The sequence below is a fragment of the Bufo bufo genome, chromosome 2 (genome assembly GCF_905171765.1).
Source record: "Bufo bufo chromosome 2, aBufBuf1.1, whole genome shotgun sequence".
Lineage (NCBI taxonomy): Eukaryota > Metazoa > Chordata > Amphibia > Anura > Bufonidae > Bufo > Bufo bufo.
In genome coordinates this window covers 630,706,942-630,727,155 of record NC_053390.1, presented here as the reverse complement: position 1 = coordinate 630,727,155, position 20,214 = coordinate 630,706,942, and the positions used below count along the sequence as shown (strand labels likewise).

The 20,214-nt window shown below is 42.5% G+C and overlaps 1 protein-coding gene across 1 annotated transcript in view; it reads left to right on the top strand.

Moving 5' to 3' along the window:
- SLC7A11 (solute carrier family 7 member 11) overlaps positions 1-20,214 on the top strand; it is a 363,535-nt gene that overhangs the window by 68,570 nt on the left and 274,751 nt on the right. Inside the window, exon 2 of the mRNA XM_040418452.1 lies at positions 5,514-5,640. Within this exon, the coding sequence (XP_040274386.1) occupies positions 5,514-5,640 (127 nt within the window). The remainder of the gene's footprint in view (positions 1-5,513; positions 5,641-20,214) is intronic.

The following is a 20,214-nucleotide window of genomic DNA, read 5'->3' as shown; positions in this document are numbered from 1 at the left end:
AAAGCTCCGTATGTCCTCCATCCACAACACGTCTGTAAAGCGCCCTGTCCTTTATGTTCTTCCCCCCAGCCACGTACAACACCACAGGTACCAGATAGGTGACAACGAGCACCCTGGGATGCCTGTTGTGGTTGGTCTTCCTCCTCCTCCTCAAAGCCACATTCCTCCTCTGACTCCTCTTCCTCACAATCCTCTTCCAGAGTTGCCGCAGGTCTAGCAAGCAATGCTGATAAGGCTGTTTCTGGTGGTGATGGTGACCACAACTCTTCCTCTTCCTCTTCACGCTCATCTACGGCCTGATCCAGCACTCTTCGCAGGGCACGCTCCAGGAAGAAAACAAATGGTATGATGTCGCTGATGGTGCCTTCGGTGCGACTGACTAGGTTTGTCACCTCCTCAAAAGGACGCATGAGCCTACAGGCATTGTGCATGATCGTCCAGTAACGTGGCAAAAAAATTCCCAGCTCCGCAGAGGCTGTCCTAGCACCCCGGTCATACAAATACTCGTTAATGGCTTTTTCTTGTTGGAGCAGGCGGTCGAACATTAGGAGTGTTGAATTCCAACGTGTCGGGCTGTCGCAAATCAAGCGCCTCACTGGCATGTTGTTTCGCCGCTGGATATCTGAAAAGTGCGCCATGGCCGTGTAAGAACGCCTGAAATGGCCACACACCTTTCTGGCCTGCTTCAGAACGTCCTGTAAGTCTGGGTACTTATGCACAAAGCGTTGAACGATCAGATTACACACATGTGCCATGCACGGCACATGTGTCAACTTGCCCAAATTCAATGCCGCCAACAAATTGCTTCCGTTGTCACACACCACTTTGCCGATCTCCAGTTGGTGCGGAGTCAGACACTGTTCCACCTGTGCGTTCAGGGCGAACAGGAGTGCTGGTCCGGTGTGACTCTCTGCTTTCAGGCAAGTCAACCCCAAGACGGCGTGACACTGTCGTATCCGGGATGTGGAATAGCCCCTGCGGAGCTGGGGGGGGAGGTGCCGTTGATGTGGAGCAAGACGCAGCAGCAGAAGAGGACTCAGCCGAGGAGGTTATGGAAGAGGATGGAGTAGGAGGAGTAGAGGAGGTGACAGCAGGCCTGCCTGCAAATCGTGGCGGTGTTACCAACTCCTCTGCAGAACCACGCATTCCATGCTTGGCAGCCGTCAGCAGGTTTACCCAATGCGCAGTTTAGGTGATATAACTGCCCTGACCGTGCTTTGCAGACCAGGTATCAGTGGTCAGATGGACCCTTGCCCCAACACTGTGTGCCAGACATGCCATTACTTCCTTTTGCACAATCGAGTACAGGTTGGGGATTGCCTTTTGTGCAAAGAAATTTTGGCCGGGTACCTTCCACTGCGGTGTCCCAATAGCTACAAATTTTTGGAACGCCTCAGACTCCACCAGCTTGTATGGTAAAAGCTGGCGGGCTAAGAGTTCAGGCAAGCCAGCTGTCAGACGCCGGGCAAGGGGGTGACTCTGTGACATTGGCTTCTTACGCTCAAACATGTCCTTGACAGACACCTGACTGTGGGCAGATGAGCAGGAACTGCTCAAGGCGAGAGACGGAGTGGCGGATGGTTGAGAGGGGGCAAGGAGGACAGCACCTTTTTGGGGTGCTGTCCTTACAGCAGAGATCAGATGAGTCCTTCAGGACTGTAGTGGACACTGAATACACTAGCCTAGCTATCGATTTCCCTATTAAATCAGCAGCAGCTACACTGTCCCTCCTCTCACTAAGAATGCAGCTTCCGAATGAATCTAAAATGGATGCTGTCCAGGAGGGGGGAGGGTCTGGGAGGGAGGGTCTGCTGCTGATTGGCTGGAATGTGTCTGCTGACTGTGAGGTACAGGGTCAAAGTTTACTCAATGATGACGAATAGGGGGTGGACCGAACATCGCATATGTTCGCCCGCCGCGGCGAACGCGAACAAGCTATGTTCGTCGGGAACTATTCGGGACATTTCTATTTATCGTAGGTGTCACTTGGAAAACCTGGCGATCATAGATGCATTGTTCATTCTCCCCTGTGGTTTTATCAACATTTTTACAGTCATTAATATGTGCTGTAAACATGTATTCTAATAGTATTATTTATGCGGTGCCTCATATGCCACAGCTGTATATATAGTATATATAAGCCAGAAATCTGAAACGCTATCCCCAATTTACACCACAGCATACCTGGAATCAGCAAGTAATATAGCTGACATCCCGTTACTTCACCCCTCTGTCACCCTATTGAATTGTGGATGTCAATGGGCATTGGCAACCATGGCAGTCATAGACCTGACAAAAGCCCATATGTCTGCCATCATACCCTGCCAATGGCAGGACAGAATAGACTGACTGTCAATTTGAGGTTGTAAGATTTGTGCAATTTTTTTTTCGAGCCAAAGACAAATGTGTATAAAAAAGGAATTTGAAATGTAAAGGAAGGGCTTATTTTTCTTTCTGCGACATCCATATTTAGCTTTGGCTCATAAAAAAAAGGCATCACAATAACAATTAACCAAAAAATTTAATATATATCAAATTGGCTCCCTTAAAAAATAAAACTGATCAGCAAGAAAGACATAATGGCATAGAATATAGCGACAGAAAAACAAAAAAAATTTGTCTCGGAATGTGATGAGGCAAAAATACAAATCTCTATGTCCATAAGTTAACCGCTAAAATAGGATGCATCTTAAAGGGGTTAAAATCCTGCTTTTAAGGAGTGGTCTCATGAAAAATATTCCTTAGTATTAAAACCAGCACCTGGATCTAAATACTTTTGAAATTGCTGTAATTAAAAATTTTGTAGAGCCAGTGAGTTATTCAATAAATGTATAGCGCCACCATTTTTTTTTCTTATTTCTTTGTCCTGCTCACTCAGAAGGCCGCACATGCTCAGTTTTATCCTTCAACTGGCTCCAGAGCTGTGATAGGGAGAGCATGGACACTCCCCCTGAGCTGTGATAGGAAGAACTGAGACACGCCCCCTTAGCTGCAGCAGAAAATACACTCCCCCTGAGCTGCCAGCTTGATATAAATCTAGCAGAGGAATGAATGGGGAGATCTCTGGATCCATGTGAGGTGCTGGGCTGGGTCTAGCTTTGTTAGAAAAATGCATGCAATGCATGTATTATATGATCTCTCATTTTCATTTTTTACAATGTCATGGGATAACCCCTTTAACTGCAGTGGCGTGCCTCTGGTGTTTGGAACCCAGGGCGGTTCCTTTTTCTGCCCCCCCCCCTCCAATTATTGACCACATACCTCTTACATCCAGGGACATCTCCTGTCATGTAGACCTTCTATTTCCTCTTCTCCTCCGTTAGACTGCCATGACAAATTCTTTCAGCCGCATCTCATCTCTACAGAGTTTGTAACACAGACATGTTAGATTTCTCAATATTTCCATCAAACTCCCCATCCTGGTGTCCCCACAGTGTCATCCTGCTGCCACCCCCAATACTTTGCCCGTTGTGCCCCCCAATTTCCCAGGTACTATACTGCTGAAAAAATAGTGACCCCAGTAGACATAATTGGAGTCATTTATCAAACTGGTGTAAAGTACAGTAGAACTGGATTTCCAAAAGAGCTGTTAAAAATGAAAGGTGGAATGTGGTTGGCTGCTATGGGCAACTAACCCAGTTCTACTTTACACCAGTTGGATAAATTACCCCAAATGTCCCTATAGTTTACACAGCAGCTATAATGTCCCCTAGAGTGCCCCCAGTAATAATAACACCCTATATTGTGCTCCAGGAAATAATCCCTGAATAGTGTCCCCAGATATAATATAATTGCCCCTACAGTGCCTCCCAAATAGCAAGGCCCCCATGCTGCACCCATATAGTAATTTCCCCCACATTGCCCCCATAGTAATTTCCCCCACACTGCCCCATACAGTAATTTGCCCCATACAGTAATTTCCCTTACACTGCCACCCCACAGTAATTTCCCCCACACTGCCCACATACAGTAATTTCCCCCCACACTGCCACACCACAGTAATTTCCCCCACACTGCCCCTCCACAGTATTTTCCCCCACACTGCCCACATATTAATTTCCCTTACACTGCCCCCATAGTAATTTCCCTTACACTGCCCCCATAGTAATTTCCCTTACACTGCCCCCATACAGTAATTTGCCCCATACAGTAATTTGCCCCACACAATAATTTGCCCCACACAATAATTTGCCCCACACTTTCCCCATACAGTAATTTTCCCCACACTAATTTCCCCCACACTGCCCCACACAATAGTTTCCCCCACACTGCCACCCCACAGTAATTTCCCCCACACTGCCACCCCACAGTAATTTCCCCCACACTGCCCCTCCACAGTATTTTCCCCCCACACTGCCCCCATAGTAATTTCCCTTACACTGCCCCCATAGTAATTTCCCTTACACTGCCCCCATAGTAATTTCCCTTACACTGCCCCCATAGTAATTTCCCTTACACTGCCCCCATACAGTAATTTGCCCCATACAGTAATTTGCCCCACACAATAATTTGCCCCACACAGTAATTTCCCCCACACTTTCCCCATACAGTAATTTTCCCCACACAGTAATTTCCCCCACACTGCCCCCACACAGTAGTTTCCCCACACTGCCCCATACAGTCATTTCCCCCAAACTGCCCCACACAGTAATTTCCCCCACACTGCCCCCACACAGTAGTTCCCCCACACTGCCCCCACACAGTAGTTCCCCCACACTGCCCCATACAGTAATTTCCCCCACAATGCCCCCACACAGTAATTTCCCCCACACTGCCCACACACAGTAGTTTCCCCCACACTGCCCCCATACAGCAATTTCCCCCACACTGCCCCACACAGTAATTTCCCCCACACTGCCTCCATACAGTAATTTCCCCCACACTGCCCCACACAGTAGATTCCCCCACACTGCCCCACACAGTAGATTCCCCCACACTGCCCCACACAGTAGTTTCCCCCACACTGTCCCCACACAGTAGTTTCCCCCACACTGCTCCCACACAGTAATTTCCCCCACACTGCCCCCACACAGTAGTTTCCACCACACTGTCCCCACACAGTAGTTTCCACCACACTGCCCCCATACAGTAATTTCCCCCACAATGCCCCCCCCCCACAGTAATTTCCCCCACACTGCCCCCCAAACAGTAGTTTCCCCCACATTGTCCATATAGTAGTTTGCTCCCCACATAGTAAACCCTCCCATTATTATTGCCCCCACATAGTATTCCCTCGTGAGCCAGCACCCAAGGAGGACCGCACCCCTTGCCCCCCCCCCCCCCTGGGCACGCCACTTTTTAACTATATTTATAACCTATTCTGGTTGAGCTAAATTAAAGCAAACTTCCATCAGGTTTTGCCAGTTTCTCTCCTGGCAGTCTGAAAATATATAATATATACTGTAATTACAATAGGACGCTTTAGTCTGTATTATCTCATATATGCATTGGTTGCCTAATATCAGGCACTGAGCTCTGTACATGATGGAATAACATGTGGTTTTGTTCTCTAGGTGCTCTTTGCTATGCAGAACTTGGAACATGTATAAAGAAATCTGGCGGCCACTACACGTACATCCTAGAAGCTTTTGGTCCATTACCTGCATTTGTTCGGGTGTGGGTAGAACTGCTTGTTATTCGGTGAGTAGTGTATGTGCAGTTTGCTTTAGATGAGTGCTTGTTCATAAAAATGAACATTTGAACTTGGTTCTATGATCCGGTGGCAGATTGTAAAGCAAGACAGCAAGTGAATTGAACTCAATAAAGTGTAATTCTTAAACATCTGAAAATGAGTTATGCTTTCCTGCTTGTTTTCAATGGTGTTTTTTGCTTTGCTACTTTTTTAGCTCTGCTCCACCAAGGTGTAAATTGAAGCCTCTAGGACTATATACAAAATCTGTATCAGGGCCCTCAACTGTCATTTACTATTTTTAATATTAGTGTCTTAATATGTGGCCAGGTGCCCACCAGGACCAGGAACAACAACATCCCCTATTCCTCCTATAGTTACTCCCTCCAACACTATTAAAGGGAACCTGTCATCATGAAAATGCTACGTAAGCTACAAGAAGCATGTTATAGAACAGGAGGAGCTGAGCAGATAGATATATAGTTTTATGGAAAAAGATTCAGTATAACTTGAAATTTATGCAATTACATCTCTGCTCCTTTGAAGTCCAGGAAGCAGTCCTATCAGTGATGACAGCTATCTCTATATACACAGTCATAGAGAGAAGGCTGTCAATCACTGATAGCACCGGCTCCTTGACTTCAATGCCCAGAATGAGCAGGAATATAAATGTATAAATGAACATGTTTTACTGAATCTTTTCCCACAAAATTCTATCTCAATCTGCTCAGCTCTTCCTGCTCTATATCATGTTGCCTGTAGCTCAAACTTCCCAGGTTCTCTTTAAGGAAACTAAGGCTGTGTTCACATTTCACATATGTGTTGTGAACTTCAGCAGTCTATTCTAGAAAAGCACTTACGGATCCCCTTTGACTCTAATGGGATTTGACGGAGATGTGTTGGTTTTCTGGCATAAATGCCAGCTTTAAGGCCTCATGCACACGACCGTTGTGTGCACCCGTGGCCGTTGTGCCGTTTTCCGTTTTTTTTCGCGGACCCATTGACTTTCAATGGGTCCGTGGAAAAATCGGAAAATGCACCGTTTTGCAGCCGCATCCGTGATCCGTGTTTCCTGGCCGTGAAAAAAATATGACCTGTCCTATTTTTTTCACGGCCAACGGTTCACGGACCCATTCAAGTCAATGGGTCCGTGAAAGAACACGGATGCACACAAGATTGGCATCCGTGTCCGTGATCCGTGGCCGTAGGTTAGTTTTTATACAGACGGATCCGAAGATCCGTCTGCATAAAGCTTTTTCAAAGCTGAGTTTTCACTTCGTGAAAACTCAGAACCGACAGTATATTCTAACACAGAAGCGTTCCCATGGTGATGGGGACGCTTCTAGTTAGAATACACTACAAACTGTGTACAAGACTGCCCCCTGCTGCCTGGCAGCACCCGATCTCTTACAGGGGGCCGTGATCAGCACAATTAACCCCTTCAGGTGCGGCACCTGAAAGGGTTAATTGTACTATCATATCCCCCTGTAAGAGATCAGGGCTGCCAGGCAGCAGGGGGCAGACCCCCCCCCCCTCCCCAGTTTGAATATCATTGGTGGCCAGTGCGGCACCCCCCCCCTCCCTCTATTGTAATAATTCGTTGGTGGCACAGTGTGCGCCCCCCCCCCCTTCCTCCCTCTATTGTAATAAATCGTTGGTGGCACAGTGTGCGCCCCCCATTGCCCCCCCCCCCCCCCTCTATAGCATTAACAACGTTGGTGGCCAGTGTGCAGCCTCCCATCTCCCCCCCCCCTCCCCCCCATCATCATTGGTGGCAGCGGAGTTCTGATCGGAGTCCCAGTTTAATCGCTGGGGCTCCGATCGGTAACCATGGCAACCAGGACGCTACTACAGTCCTCGTTGCCATGGTTACTTAGCAATAGTACAATAGTAGAAGATTAATACTTACCTGCTGCTGCGATGTTCGTGTCCGGCCGGGAGCTCCACCTACTGGTAAGTGACAGTGACAGGTCTGTGCGGCGCATTGCTAAATGAACCGTCACTTACCAGTAGGAGGAGCTCCCGGCCGGACACGAACATCACAGCTCCCAGGTAAGTATGAATCTTGTACTATTGCTAGTAACCCGCTGCCACCAATGATCGGGTGGGGGGGGGGGGGCGCAAGATGGGAGGCCGCACACTGGCCACCAATGTTGTTAATGCTATAGAGGGAGGGGGGCCAATGATTGCCACCAACGATTTATTACAATAGAGGGAGGAAGGGGGGGGGGGGAGGCGGGGGGGGGGGGCCACACTGTGCCACCAACGAATTATTACAATAGAGGGAGGAAGGGGGGGGGGCGCACACTGTGCCACCAACGATTTATTACAATGGAGGAAGGGGGGGGGGCCGCACTGGCCACCAATGATATTCAAACTGGGGAGGGGGGGGGGGGGGGGTCTGCCCCCTGCTGCCTGGCAGCCCTGATCTCTTACAGGGGGATATGATAGTACAATTAACCCCTTCAGGTGCGGCACCTGAGGGGTTAATTGTGCTGATCACGGCCCCCTGTAAGAGATCGGATGCTGCTAGGCAGCAGGGGGCAGTCATGTACACAGTTTGTAGTATATTCTAACTAGAAGCGTCCCCATCACCATGGGAACGCCTCTGTGTTAGAATATACTGTCGGAAATGAGGTTTCACGATCTAACTCATATCCGACAGTATATTCTAACATAGAGGCGTTCCCATGGTGATGGGGACGCTTCAAGTTAAAATATACCATCGGATTGGAGAAAACTCCGATCTGATGGTATAAAAGGGACTCCGGACTTTACATTGAAAGTCAATGGGGACGGATCCGTTTGAAATGGCACCATATTGTGTCAACGTCAAACGGATCCGTCCCCATTGACTTGCATTGTAATTCAGGACGGATCCGTTTGGCTCCGCACGGCCAGGCGGACACCAAAATGACTTTTTTTTCATGACCGTGGATCCGCCAAAAATCAAGGAAGACCCACGGACGAAAAAACGGTCACGGATCACGGACCTACGGACCCTGTTTTTGCGGACCGTGAAAAAAAACGTTCGTGTGCATGAGGCCTAAGACTGACAAAATGTCCTGCATGCGGTAATTTTTGTCCTGACTAAACCGGCATTTATGCCCAAAACCAGCTGGATCTCCGGCAGATCCATTTATAGGTAATAGGGATGTGGGTATAGTAAACTTCACCAGTCTGTTCCTGCGTAATTATTGTACGGGGAAGTGTTTTTGGTGTTTCATTGTTCCTCTGCTGAAACCGACTGCTGGACTTCTACTTAACTATTTAAGCTGTGACGGAATTGTAAGGTAGGCTACAACATACTTTTAGTCTTATCAGTGGCTAAGGCTGCTGCTCTATCCATACTTTACACTGGATCCTGTGTAAGATTTCCCTGACAGCAAGAACAGAATCACCTGAAACTGCAATAAGCCACCAATGAGAAAAATAAGATGATCAGGTAATTTACACACATGGGGGAGACTATAACCCTTATGTGCACCACTAATATAGGTGATTGTGGAAATAAGATGGTTTACTTGCCCGTAGTTCTTGGTTATACATGATTTGAATGCTCAAAATATGGGTTGATAATAATCAAGAATCCTAAAGCTGAATACATAAGCTGAAAAATAGAAAAAAAGGTTTTTGTACTTGGTTTGAGTATAATAAAATGTCCAAATTTACAGTAATTTCCTCAATTTAAATATGCCAGATGCAAACATAGAATAATTAATTATTGGGAAGATTTATCGAAAACTGGTGTAAAGGAAAACTGGCTTAGGGTGGGTTCACATCAGGTTTTATGCCACCATTTGACGTTATGACACCACGTTTTTCTATCGTGCACAGTCTGTTAAAAAAAAAAATTATATATATATTCGGATATTTACATTGGAACTGTGGGGTGAATGGATGCCACTGTATGGCATGCATTTAACGTATACATTATTGTATATGTTAAAAAGGTGGGAAAAACTTATTGTGAACCGACCCTTAGCTGCTCATAGCAACCAATCAGCTGCCACCTTTCATTTTTCAATGGAGCTCAGAAAAATGACAAGTGTCAACTAAGCCATGGGCAACTAAGCCACTCTTTACACCAGTTTAGATAAATCTACCCCAATATGTCCTACTATTAAAAAACAGTATGAAGATGACCTCAAACCCTTCCACTGTTCTCAGAATCAAATAATAGATACCCCTGAAGCTGCCCATAGACATAGATCGATAGACAGACAGACAGACAGACATACAGACAGACAGGTAGATAGACAGACGGACAGATAGATAGATAGATAGATAGATAGATAGATAGATAGATAGATAGATAGATGATAGAATAAATAGATAGATAGAAATAACAACGTAGATCAGGGCAGCACTATCAGTAACAAAGAAAACGGAGTACCAGCAGATGAGATGTAGCCAAACATCAAAGATAAAGAAAAAGACCGCTGGAATTCCATATGATGAAAAAATGTGTACTCCTTTATTCACCCATGCAACGTTTCAGTTCACTTACTGGGACCGTTCTCAAGTCCACTTACTGGGACAGCTTGAGAACTGAAATTGACGGAAACATTGCATGGGTGAAAAAAGGACTACACATTTTTTCATCATATGGAAGTGCCGCAGACTTTTTCTTTTTATAGATAGACAGAAAAATATATAGATATGGATAAATAGATAGATAGATACATAGACAGATAGATAGATGGACAGACAGACAATAGATAGATAGATATGAATAGATATATATGGATAAATAGATAGATAGATAGATAGATAATAGATAGATAGATAGATAGATAGATATGGATAGATAGATAGATAGATAGATAGATAGATAGATAGATAGATAGATAAACAAAATGTCCATGGCACTGCTTGAAAAAGGTTCCAGTGTGTGGACCGAAACGTTGCTATTGGTGAATAAATTTACACTTTTTTACTCAATTACGTGCCGTGGACATTTTGGTTTTTATAGTTTTGGAGGAAGATTGCTCCATCAGCCGCTGGCACCCAAGTTCAATACTTTCGTTTCTGCTGTTCACATACTTTGGACTCTTTTAGATACCGTAGATCGATCTATAAACCTCATAGCATAGTGGGATAAAAAAAACTAAAAATAGAGAAGGTTAAATGACCACAATAGAAGGTGTGGCAAGCACCAGAAACAACACAGACGTCATTTGATCCAAAAATAAAAACATGTCAGATCACACTACATGTTGCCAGTCTCACAGATCTCCTGCCACCTGTTGCGGGAACGTCCGTATGTCTTGGTACGTCTGTGACATAGATAGATGATAGATCGTAGATGATAGAATAGATAGATAGATAGATAGATAGATAGATAGATACATAGATAGATAGATACATAGATAGATAGATAGATAGATAGATAGATAGATAGATTGATAGATAGTGTGAGACAGGACCATTCAGACAGTCTTTTTTTCAGGGTTTATTGGGCACACGGCAAAATGGTACAGGCTTGCCTCCGCAATCAAAACAGTAGTTCATTGAAATAACAACAAAAAAATGGCGATACAGTCTTCTCACCAGCTTGTAGGCGTTTGCCTAGCGATTCCTCTCTGCCAAGAGGTTTGTTTCCATAAGTCTTCCTCCTAGACCAACACACGCTACATGTCTTTTAAATTAGCTTACCACCTGTGTGAGGTGGTAACATCCGAGATGGAGTATGGGAGTGACCCTCCCACCCAAACTCTTCAGTCACTCCTAAATCCCAGACCCAAACTCCAGCTACCACAAACTCAGTGATCTAACATCACTGGTCGCAACTTACCTCCGGGATTTACATCACTGAAAGCAGCTTTCTCAGTGACACATACCTGCCATCTATGACCTCACCCATTGAATGCTTACAACAGATAGATAGATTAGAAAGTTCATAGATAGTAGATTGATAGATAGATAGATAGATAGATAGATAGATAGATAGATGGATAGATAGATAATATATAGATAGATATGGATAGAGAGATATGGATAGATAGATAGATAGATAGATAGATAGATAGATAGATAGATAGAGGCTCGGACTGGCCTACAGGGGTACAGGGGAATCCCCCGGTGGGCCCCTGAGCAAGGTGGGCCCCTAGTCTCCCACCCCCTACACAAGTGGCAAGTAACACATTAGATTTACTGCACTAGATACATATATTTAATATACAGCACCTTAACCAGTCTATGTGCATATAAAAAACATGTTAGATTATTTATTTTATTTGAATGTATCTGTACGGTAGGCCCCCAAAATAAATTTTACTGGTGGGCCCTAGGTACCCCAGTCCAATACTGGAAAGATAGATAGATAGATAGATAGATAGATAGATAGATAGATTAGAAAGATGATAGATAGTAGATGATAGATGGATAGATAGATAGATAGATAGATAGATAGATAGATAGATAGATAGATAGATAGATAGATAAAGAGATATATAGATGATAGATAGATAGATAGATAAATAGATAGATAGATAAGAGATAAATAGATAGATAGATAGATAGATAGATAGATAAGAGATAAATAGATAGATAGATAGATAGATATATAGATAGATAGATAGATAGAAAAGTTCATAGATAGTAGATTGATAGATATGGATAGATAAATAGATAGATAGATAGATAGATAGATAGATAGACAGATAATAGATAGATAGATAGATAGATAGATAGATAGATAGATAGATAATAGATAGATAGATAGATAGATAATAGATAGATAGATAGATAATAGATAGATAGATAGATAGATAGATAGATAGACAGATAATAGATAGATAGATAGATAGATAGATAATAGATAGATAGATAGATAATAGATAGATAGATAATAGATAGATAGATAGATAGATAGATAGATAATAGATAGATAGATAGATAGATAGATAGATAATAGATAGATAGATAGATAGATAGATAATAGATAGATAGATAGATAGATAGATAGATAGATAGATAATAGATAGATAGATAGATAATAGATAGATAGATAGATAGATAGATAGATAGACAGATAATAGATAGATAGATAGATAGATAGATAGATAGATAATAGATAGATAGATAGATAATAGATAGATAGATAGATAGATAGATAGATAGATAGATAATAGATAGATAGATAATAGATAGATAGATAGATAGATAGATAGATAGATAATAGATAGATAGATAGATAGATAGATAGATAGATAGATATGGATAGATAATAGATAGATAGATAGATAGATAGATAGATAGATAGATAGATAGATAGATAGATAGATAATAGATAGATAGATAGATAGATAGATAGATAGATAGATAATAGATAGATAATAGATAGATAGATAGATAGATAGATAGATAGATAGATAATAGATAGATAGATAGATAGATAGATAGATAGATAATAGATAGATAATAGATAGATAGATAGATAGATAGATAGATAGATAGATAGATAATAGATAGATAGATAGATAGATAGATAATAGATAGATAGATAGATAGATAGATAATAGATAGATAGATAGATAGATAGATAGATAGATAGATAGACAGATAATAGATAGATAGATAGATAGATAATAGATAGATAGATAGATAATAGATAGATAGATAGATAGATAGATAGATAGATAATAGATAGATAGATAGATAGATAGATAGATAATAGATAGATAGATAGATAGATAGATAGATAGATAATAGATAGATAGATAGATAGATAATAGATAGATAGATAGATAGATAGATAGATAGATAGATAGATAGACAGATAATAGATAGATAGATAGATAGATAATAGATAGATAGATAGATAATAGATAGATAGATAGATAGATAGATAATAGATAGATAGATAGATAGATAGATAGATAATAGATAGATAGATAGATAGATAGATAATAGATAGATAGATAGATAATAGATAGATAGATAGATAGATAGATAGATAGACAGATAATAGATAGATAGATAGATAGATAGATAGATAGATAGATAATAGATAGATAGACAGATAATAGATAGATAGATAGATAGATAGATAGATAATAGATAGATAGATAGATAATAGATAGATAGATAGATAGATAGATAGATAGATAGATAGATAGATAGATAGATAATAGATAGATAGATAATAGATAGATAGATAGATAGATAGATAGATAGATAGATAATAGATAGATAGATAGATAGATAGATAGATAGATAATAGATAGATAGATAGATAGATAGATAGATAGATAGATAGATAATAGATAGATAATAGATAGATAGATAGATAGATAGATAGATAGATAGATAATAGATAGATAGATAGATAGATAGATAGATAATAGATAGATAATAGATAGATAGATAGATAGATAGATAGATAGATAATAGATAGATAATAGATAGATAGATAGATAGATAGATAGATAATAGATAGATAGATAGATAGATAGATAGATAGATAATAGATAGATAGATAGATAGATAGATAATAGATAGATAGATAGATAGATAGATAGATAGATAGATGCCATTGTGATTGATTTCATACATTTGATGGAAGTAAAAAGTGACATGTTCATATTCAGGACATGTGAACAGAGGTATCTATGGGTAGGAAACTAACATTAGATTGCTAGTGTGTGGTCTCTGTACCAACTCTTTGTAATGGACAATAGCTAGTTGAATGCATATACGATAAGCATAGGTTTTAAAATCTCTTGTGTTTTTGATAATATAGAAATTGGTGCATTCAGATCTGTGTATGGTATTATACTGGTGACTTCCTTTGAGAGATGGAAGATTACAGAGTAAAAAGCTGTTTCAAAAATGTAACATCTTTCCTTATTATCCATCATTTTAGAAGATGTTTGAGCTGTCTATAATTGCTGCATTTTCTTGACTATAATCTGAACCAGTATTTTCAGCTATTTTTCCAGTTTTATGCCAGTAGGTAATTCCACTATTTAAGATGGAAAGTAGATTCTACTATAAAATCTGCTCAATGCGCTTTTAACAAGTTCCCTTTTCTTCAGTGATCACAAATATAGTCTGAAGATGATCTGCTCATAAGCAATGAGTGGCACCACCACCTTTCTACACAAGCACATGCTTATTAGTGGCCTAATTAGTCTTAACTGCATTGGAAATTAGAGCTCATGCGCACAGCTGTAGTTTCTTTCTACATTCAATTCCCAATTACTGGGGATCGGATGTGGACCCGTGATATAACAGGTCCTATTCTTGCCCGTTTGGTGAACAAGGATAGGATTTTTCTACATAAGGATGGTGATCTAGTTGAATATAGAGAGATGAGCACTTCCACAATGGAAGCTCTCATTTTACCTTGGCCCCCACTTGTTTCTGGGGGTCGCGTCACTTAATAGGTGGTGCGGCCCTAATAAACAACATTGCACCAGTTCTTGGGTTGTATATGGTATTTCCTATCGGAAAATGTGTGGTGTGTGATGACTAGTTTTATAAAAAAAAAACATAACTTTGCAATATTACTAGATGTATTATTACAAGATGTTCAAATTATACATGTTGATATCTGGTCACCCAGTGGATGTGTTTTGTATTACAGTCTGTTAAACGTTTTGCTAGTATGTCACAATATTGTATACAATTTGGACAACATTAAAGCTAAGTTAATGTAAGTGTGAACGCATTTGTAAATTAGATTAATTTGCATTACAACTCACAACCTGTGGACAAGTGGATTACTGTTTTTGGAAGAAATCTAGCATATTTTCAGAACGCTGAAGAATTTATTTAATGCTCCAGCCAGGTGGGATCTGGGCTGTGTCATAAGGTGTACCGTGAAGAATTATGGAATACAGTAGGATATATAACAAAGTGGGAAGTTATTATTAAAGAAAATTTGTGAATGTTAAAGGCTTTCTCTATTTTGGACTTGTTGGGTCCCCTTGATAATAGACTGATCATAAATAGTTTCCGTCCTAATGCCTCTCATGATCAGCTGTTATCTGTGGGGAAACCTGGAGGTAATTATTTCATTTTCACCACAGACGGTAAGATTTGATATTGATGACCCATCCTCTGATCGGTGGGGGTGTAACCCCCGAAAATCCCTCCTGTTTGAAGACGCTGCTGCAGTCCTGTGGGTTACGGCCTCTTCGTAGGCCAGTGTTGCCATGTTCATCAGACCTAGGCCAAACTAGTCCAAGTGATATCTCTTATATATATAAAAATGAGTTTCTGTCTGTCTGTCTGTCTGTTCTTTATGCGCGACCAAACGACTGGACCGATCTTCACCAAATTTGGCACACAGGTACATCAGGGGTCCGGGAAGGTTTTAGACCGGGTCTCAGCTCTCTAGGACGTACCGTTACTGAGATATTCCTAAAAAATTGTGAAAGTCACAGTTAAAAGGGCGGTCACAGGGAAAGTCACAGTTAAAGGGGCGATCACAGTGAAAGTCACAGTTAAAGGGGCGGTCACAGTGAAAGTCACAGTTAAAGGGGCGGTCACAGTGAAAGTCACAGTTAAAGGGGCGGTCACAGTGAAAGTCACAGTTAAAGAGGCAGTCACAGTGAAGGTCACAGTTAAAGAGGCAGTCACAGTGAAAGTCACAGTTAAAGTCACAATTAAAGGGGTGGTCACAGTGAAAGTCACAGTTAAAGGGACAGTCACAGTGAAGGTCACAGTTAAAGGGACAGTCACAGTGAAAGTCACAGTTAAAGGGGCGGTCACAGTGAAAGTCACAGTTTAAGGGGCGGTCACAGTGAAAGTCATAGTTAAAGGGGCGGTCACAGTGAAAGTCACAGTTAAAGGAGCGGTCACAGTGAAAGTCACAGTTTAAGGGGCGGTCACAGTGAAAGTCACAGTTAAAGGTGCGGTCACAGTGAAAGTTAAAGTGGCGGTCACAGTTAAAGCGGCGGTCACTGTGAAAGTCACAGTTAAAGGGGTGACTCTGTGAAAGTCACAGTTAAAGGGGTGGTCACTGTGAAAGTCACAGTAAAAGGGGCGGTCACTGTGAAAGTCGCAGTTAAAATGGCGGCCACTGTGAAAGTCACTGTTAAGGGGCCGGTCACTGTTAAAGGGGTGGTCACTGTGACAGTCACTGTTAAACGGGCGGTCACAGTGAAAGTCACAGTTAAAGGGGCAGGCACTGTAGAGGTCACTGTTATGGGGGAAACTGTTGATAATTTTTTACGACACACGGAAACATAAAATGAAATAGATGAAATATACCTGTGCGAAGCCGGGTCCTTCTGCTAGTAATGTATTTAATTCAAAAATTAACTAAAAAAAGGCTGCTGCACTCCAGGAGGTCATGTGGAACACACGTGGTTTATTCTGGCAACATCCACTAAAGTACATGGATGTTTGTGGCAGCTAAGGCCTGCTTCAAATGCAAAAATTCTGCACTGTGGGTCTAGAATATAGTGCCACTGTATGAATGATCCCTGTTTCAAAATCCTGCTACAGTAGTTGTTGTGACACATGCGCGTGCGGAGAGGATAGGAGTGGCTGATGGTGCGTGGTTGGCAGAATGCAAGGCAGGACTAGGCTGCTTGGTTAAAATAAAAAATGTATTTCTTTACTGAATAGATGATGAGGATTGCAGTACAAATATAGGCAGCAGTAACAGTTTTCCTGTATTTTACAATACAGTAACTCTCCCAAATGCCCTGTTTTAGAGGTAGGCAGTATGAGGTTCCCCTCTAAGTCCCTCTTTCTAAGTATACCATGTAATCTCATATTCACTGAGAAAGTATATACAATAAAATAATATTCTCGACAAATCAATCACAGCAGCCCAAACTTGTTTAACTTATGTAAGTATATAAGGACTCAGGATTAAGGTTCCACACACTGTAGAGGTGCCAGATGGCAGTTGTATAGATAGGATTGGTAGGAATAGAACCCAGTCAAGTGCCACAGTGTTTGGTGCATGTGTGCTGGGGAGGACACCAGGTCAGACTACAAAGCCGGAAGCACGGTGAGACATAAGTGGTGTTAAGGAAGGGGTTAAAGTAGTGAACCTGAGTATTGTAGCATTAACCCTTTAGCAATTAAACTTGTATTAACCCTTTAGCAGTGATCCACTGAGTCACTGCACTGACCTGGCTGAGTGTGTAGTGTTCAAGTTATCAGGTTGAAACCTTTTGTGAACAGAGTTTTGGTGCAAAATTTACTGTACATATCGGGCACTTAAAGGGGTATTCTCATCTTGCTACTTCATCCTCAATTGCTGCCAGCTAGCTGTTCACTTCCTGGTTTTCTGCTGCTAAGGCTGGGCGGGCTTAGGCAGTTTGAGTGAAGGCCGGCCACACCTCCTTATGACATCACACTGAGAACTTAGTCCTTGTGTGCTAGTTTATGTGAAGAGTATGACTCATCAGTCTGGCAGCCTGCAGTCTCTGTGAGGCCCCTCCCCCTGCTGGGGGAATCAGAGAGCCATGTGAAGTGAGCTCAGTGTACAGTGACACCTGGCTGTCATGCAGTTTTACACACAAAATCTCAGATCTTTTACAAACCCATTTTGTGCATCAAAAACTATAATTCCATATTATACATTAGCTCAAAAGCTTGACCAACCCCCCACCCACCAGCACTGATGCAGATTTGTTTCCATTACAGCTGTACTCCAGTTGTGTATAAACCTTACACTGTGTATCTTTATAGATGCATATACAGCTCATCTACATGTGTCTTCTCCAGTCCCCTAACATCACTTTGGCTGAATGGCTTCCTATACAGCCCTGCTACATCTTTATTCTACTCTCCCGCTAGCACTGGGTCTGAAAAGTTACATATACAGCTCTGCTACATCTGTCTGTTTATCTCTTCAACCAGCACTGTGTCAGAACAGCCACATATTCAGCACTGCTACATCTGTTTCTCTCTTCCACCGGCATTGATGCTGACTCGCAACATATACAGCTCTGATACATCAGTTTCTCTCTTCCACCGGCATTAATGCTGACACGCCACATATACAGCTCTGCTACATCAGTTTCCCTCTTCCACCAGCATTGATGTTGACCCGCAACATATAAAGCTCTGCTACATCAGTTTCTCTCTTCCACCAGAATTGATGCTGACCCGCAACATATACAGCTCTGCTACATCAGTTTCTCTCTTCCTCTAGCATTGATGTTGACCCGCCACATATACAGCTCTGCTACATCAGTTTCTCTCTTCCACCAGCATTGATGCTGACCCGCAACATATACAGCTCTGCTACATCAGTTTCTCTCTTCCACCAGCATTGATGCTGACCCGACACATATACAGCTCTGCTACATCTGTCTATTCCCTTTCCCACTAGAACTATGGCTGAACAGCAGCATATTCAGCTCTGCTACATCCATCAGCCCCCAAGTGCCTCCATCAGCCCCCATATGCCTCAAACAGCCCCCATCACCCTCCATCAGCCCCCATCAGCCTCAAACAGCCCCCATCAGCCTCAAACAGCCCCCATCAGCCCCCATATCCCTCAAACAGCCCCCATCCGCCTCAAACAGCCCCCATCAGCCTCAAACAGCCCCATCAGTCCCCATATGCCTAAAATAGCCCCCCATATGCCTCAAACAGCCCCCATCAGCCCCCATCAGCCTCCATAAGCCCCCATCAGCCTCCATCAGCCCCCATATGCCTCAAATAGCCCCCCATATGCCTCAAATATGCCCCATCAGCCTCATACAGCCCCCCATATGCCTCAAATTGCCCCCAAAGTGCCTCCATCTGCCCCCAAGTGCCTCCATCTGCCCCCCAAGTGCCTCCATCAGCCCCCAATCGTTGGTGGAATCGGTGGTGCATGTAAAAAAAAAAACTCACCCCTTCTGAAGTCCCGGTCCTCCGCTGGCTCTCCAACGATGTCCGGACTCTTCTCTTTCTCCCACAAACTGTTCGGGCGGCCGTGCATGCGCGGCTCTATCTCAGATGCGATAGATAGATTCTGCGCATGCGCGGCCTCCCGAAAGAGCTGCCGACGTGCACGTTCACTATTTCTTTCACAGCCCGGCCGCAGGATCGCAGACGCTGCAGACCCGCAACATATAAAGCTCTGCTACATCAGTTTCTCTCTTCCACCAGCATTGATGCTGACCCGCAACATATACAGCTCTGCTACATCAGTTTCTCTCTTCCCCTAGCATTGATGTTGACCCGCCACATATACAGCTCTGCTACATCAGTTTCTCTCTTCCACCAGCATTGATGCTAACCCGCAACATATACAGCTCTGCTACATCAGTTTCTCTCTTCCACCAGCATTGATGCTGACCCGACACATATACAGCTCTGCTACATCTGTCTATTCCCTTTCCCACTAGAACTATGGCTGAACAGCAGCATACAGGGAGTGCAGAATTATTAGGCAAGTTGTATTTTTGAGGATTAATTTTATTATTGAACAACAACCATGTTCTCAATGAACCCAAAAAACTCATTAATATCAAAGCTGAATATTTTTGGAAGTAGTTTTTAGTATGTTTTTAGTTTTAGCTATTTTAGGGGGATATCTGTGTGTGCAGGTGACTATTACTGTGCATAATTATTAGGCAACTTAACAAAAAACAAATATATACCCATTTCAATTATTTATT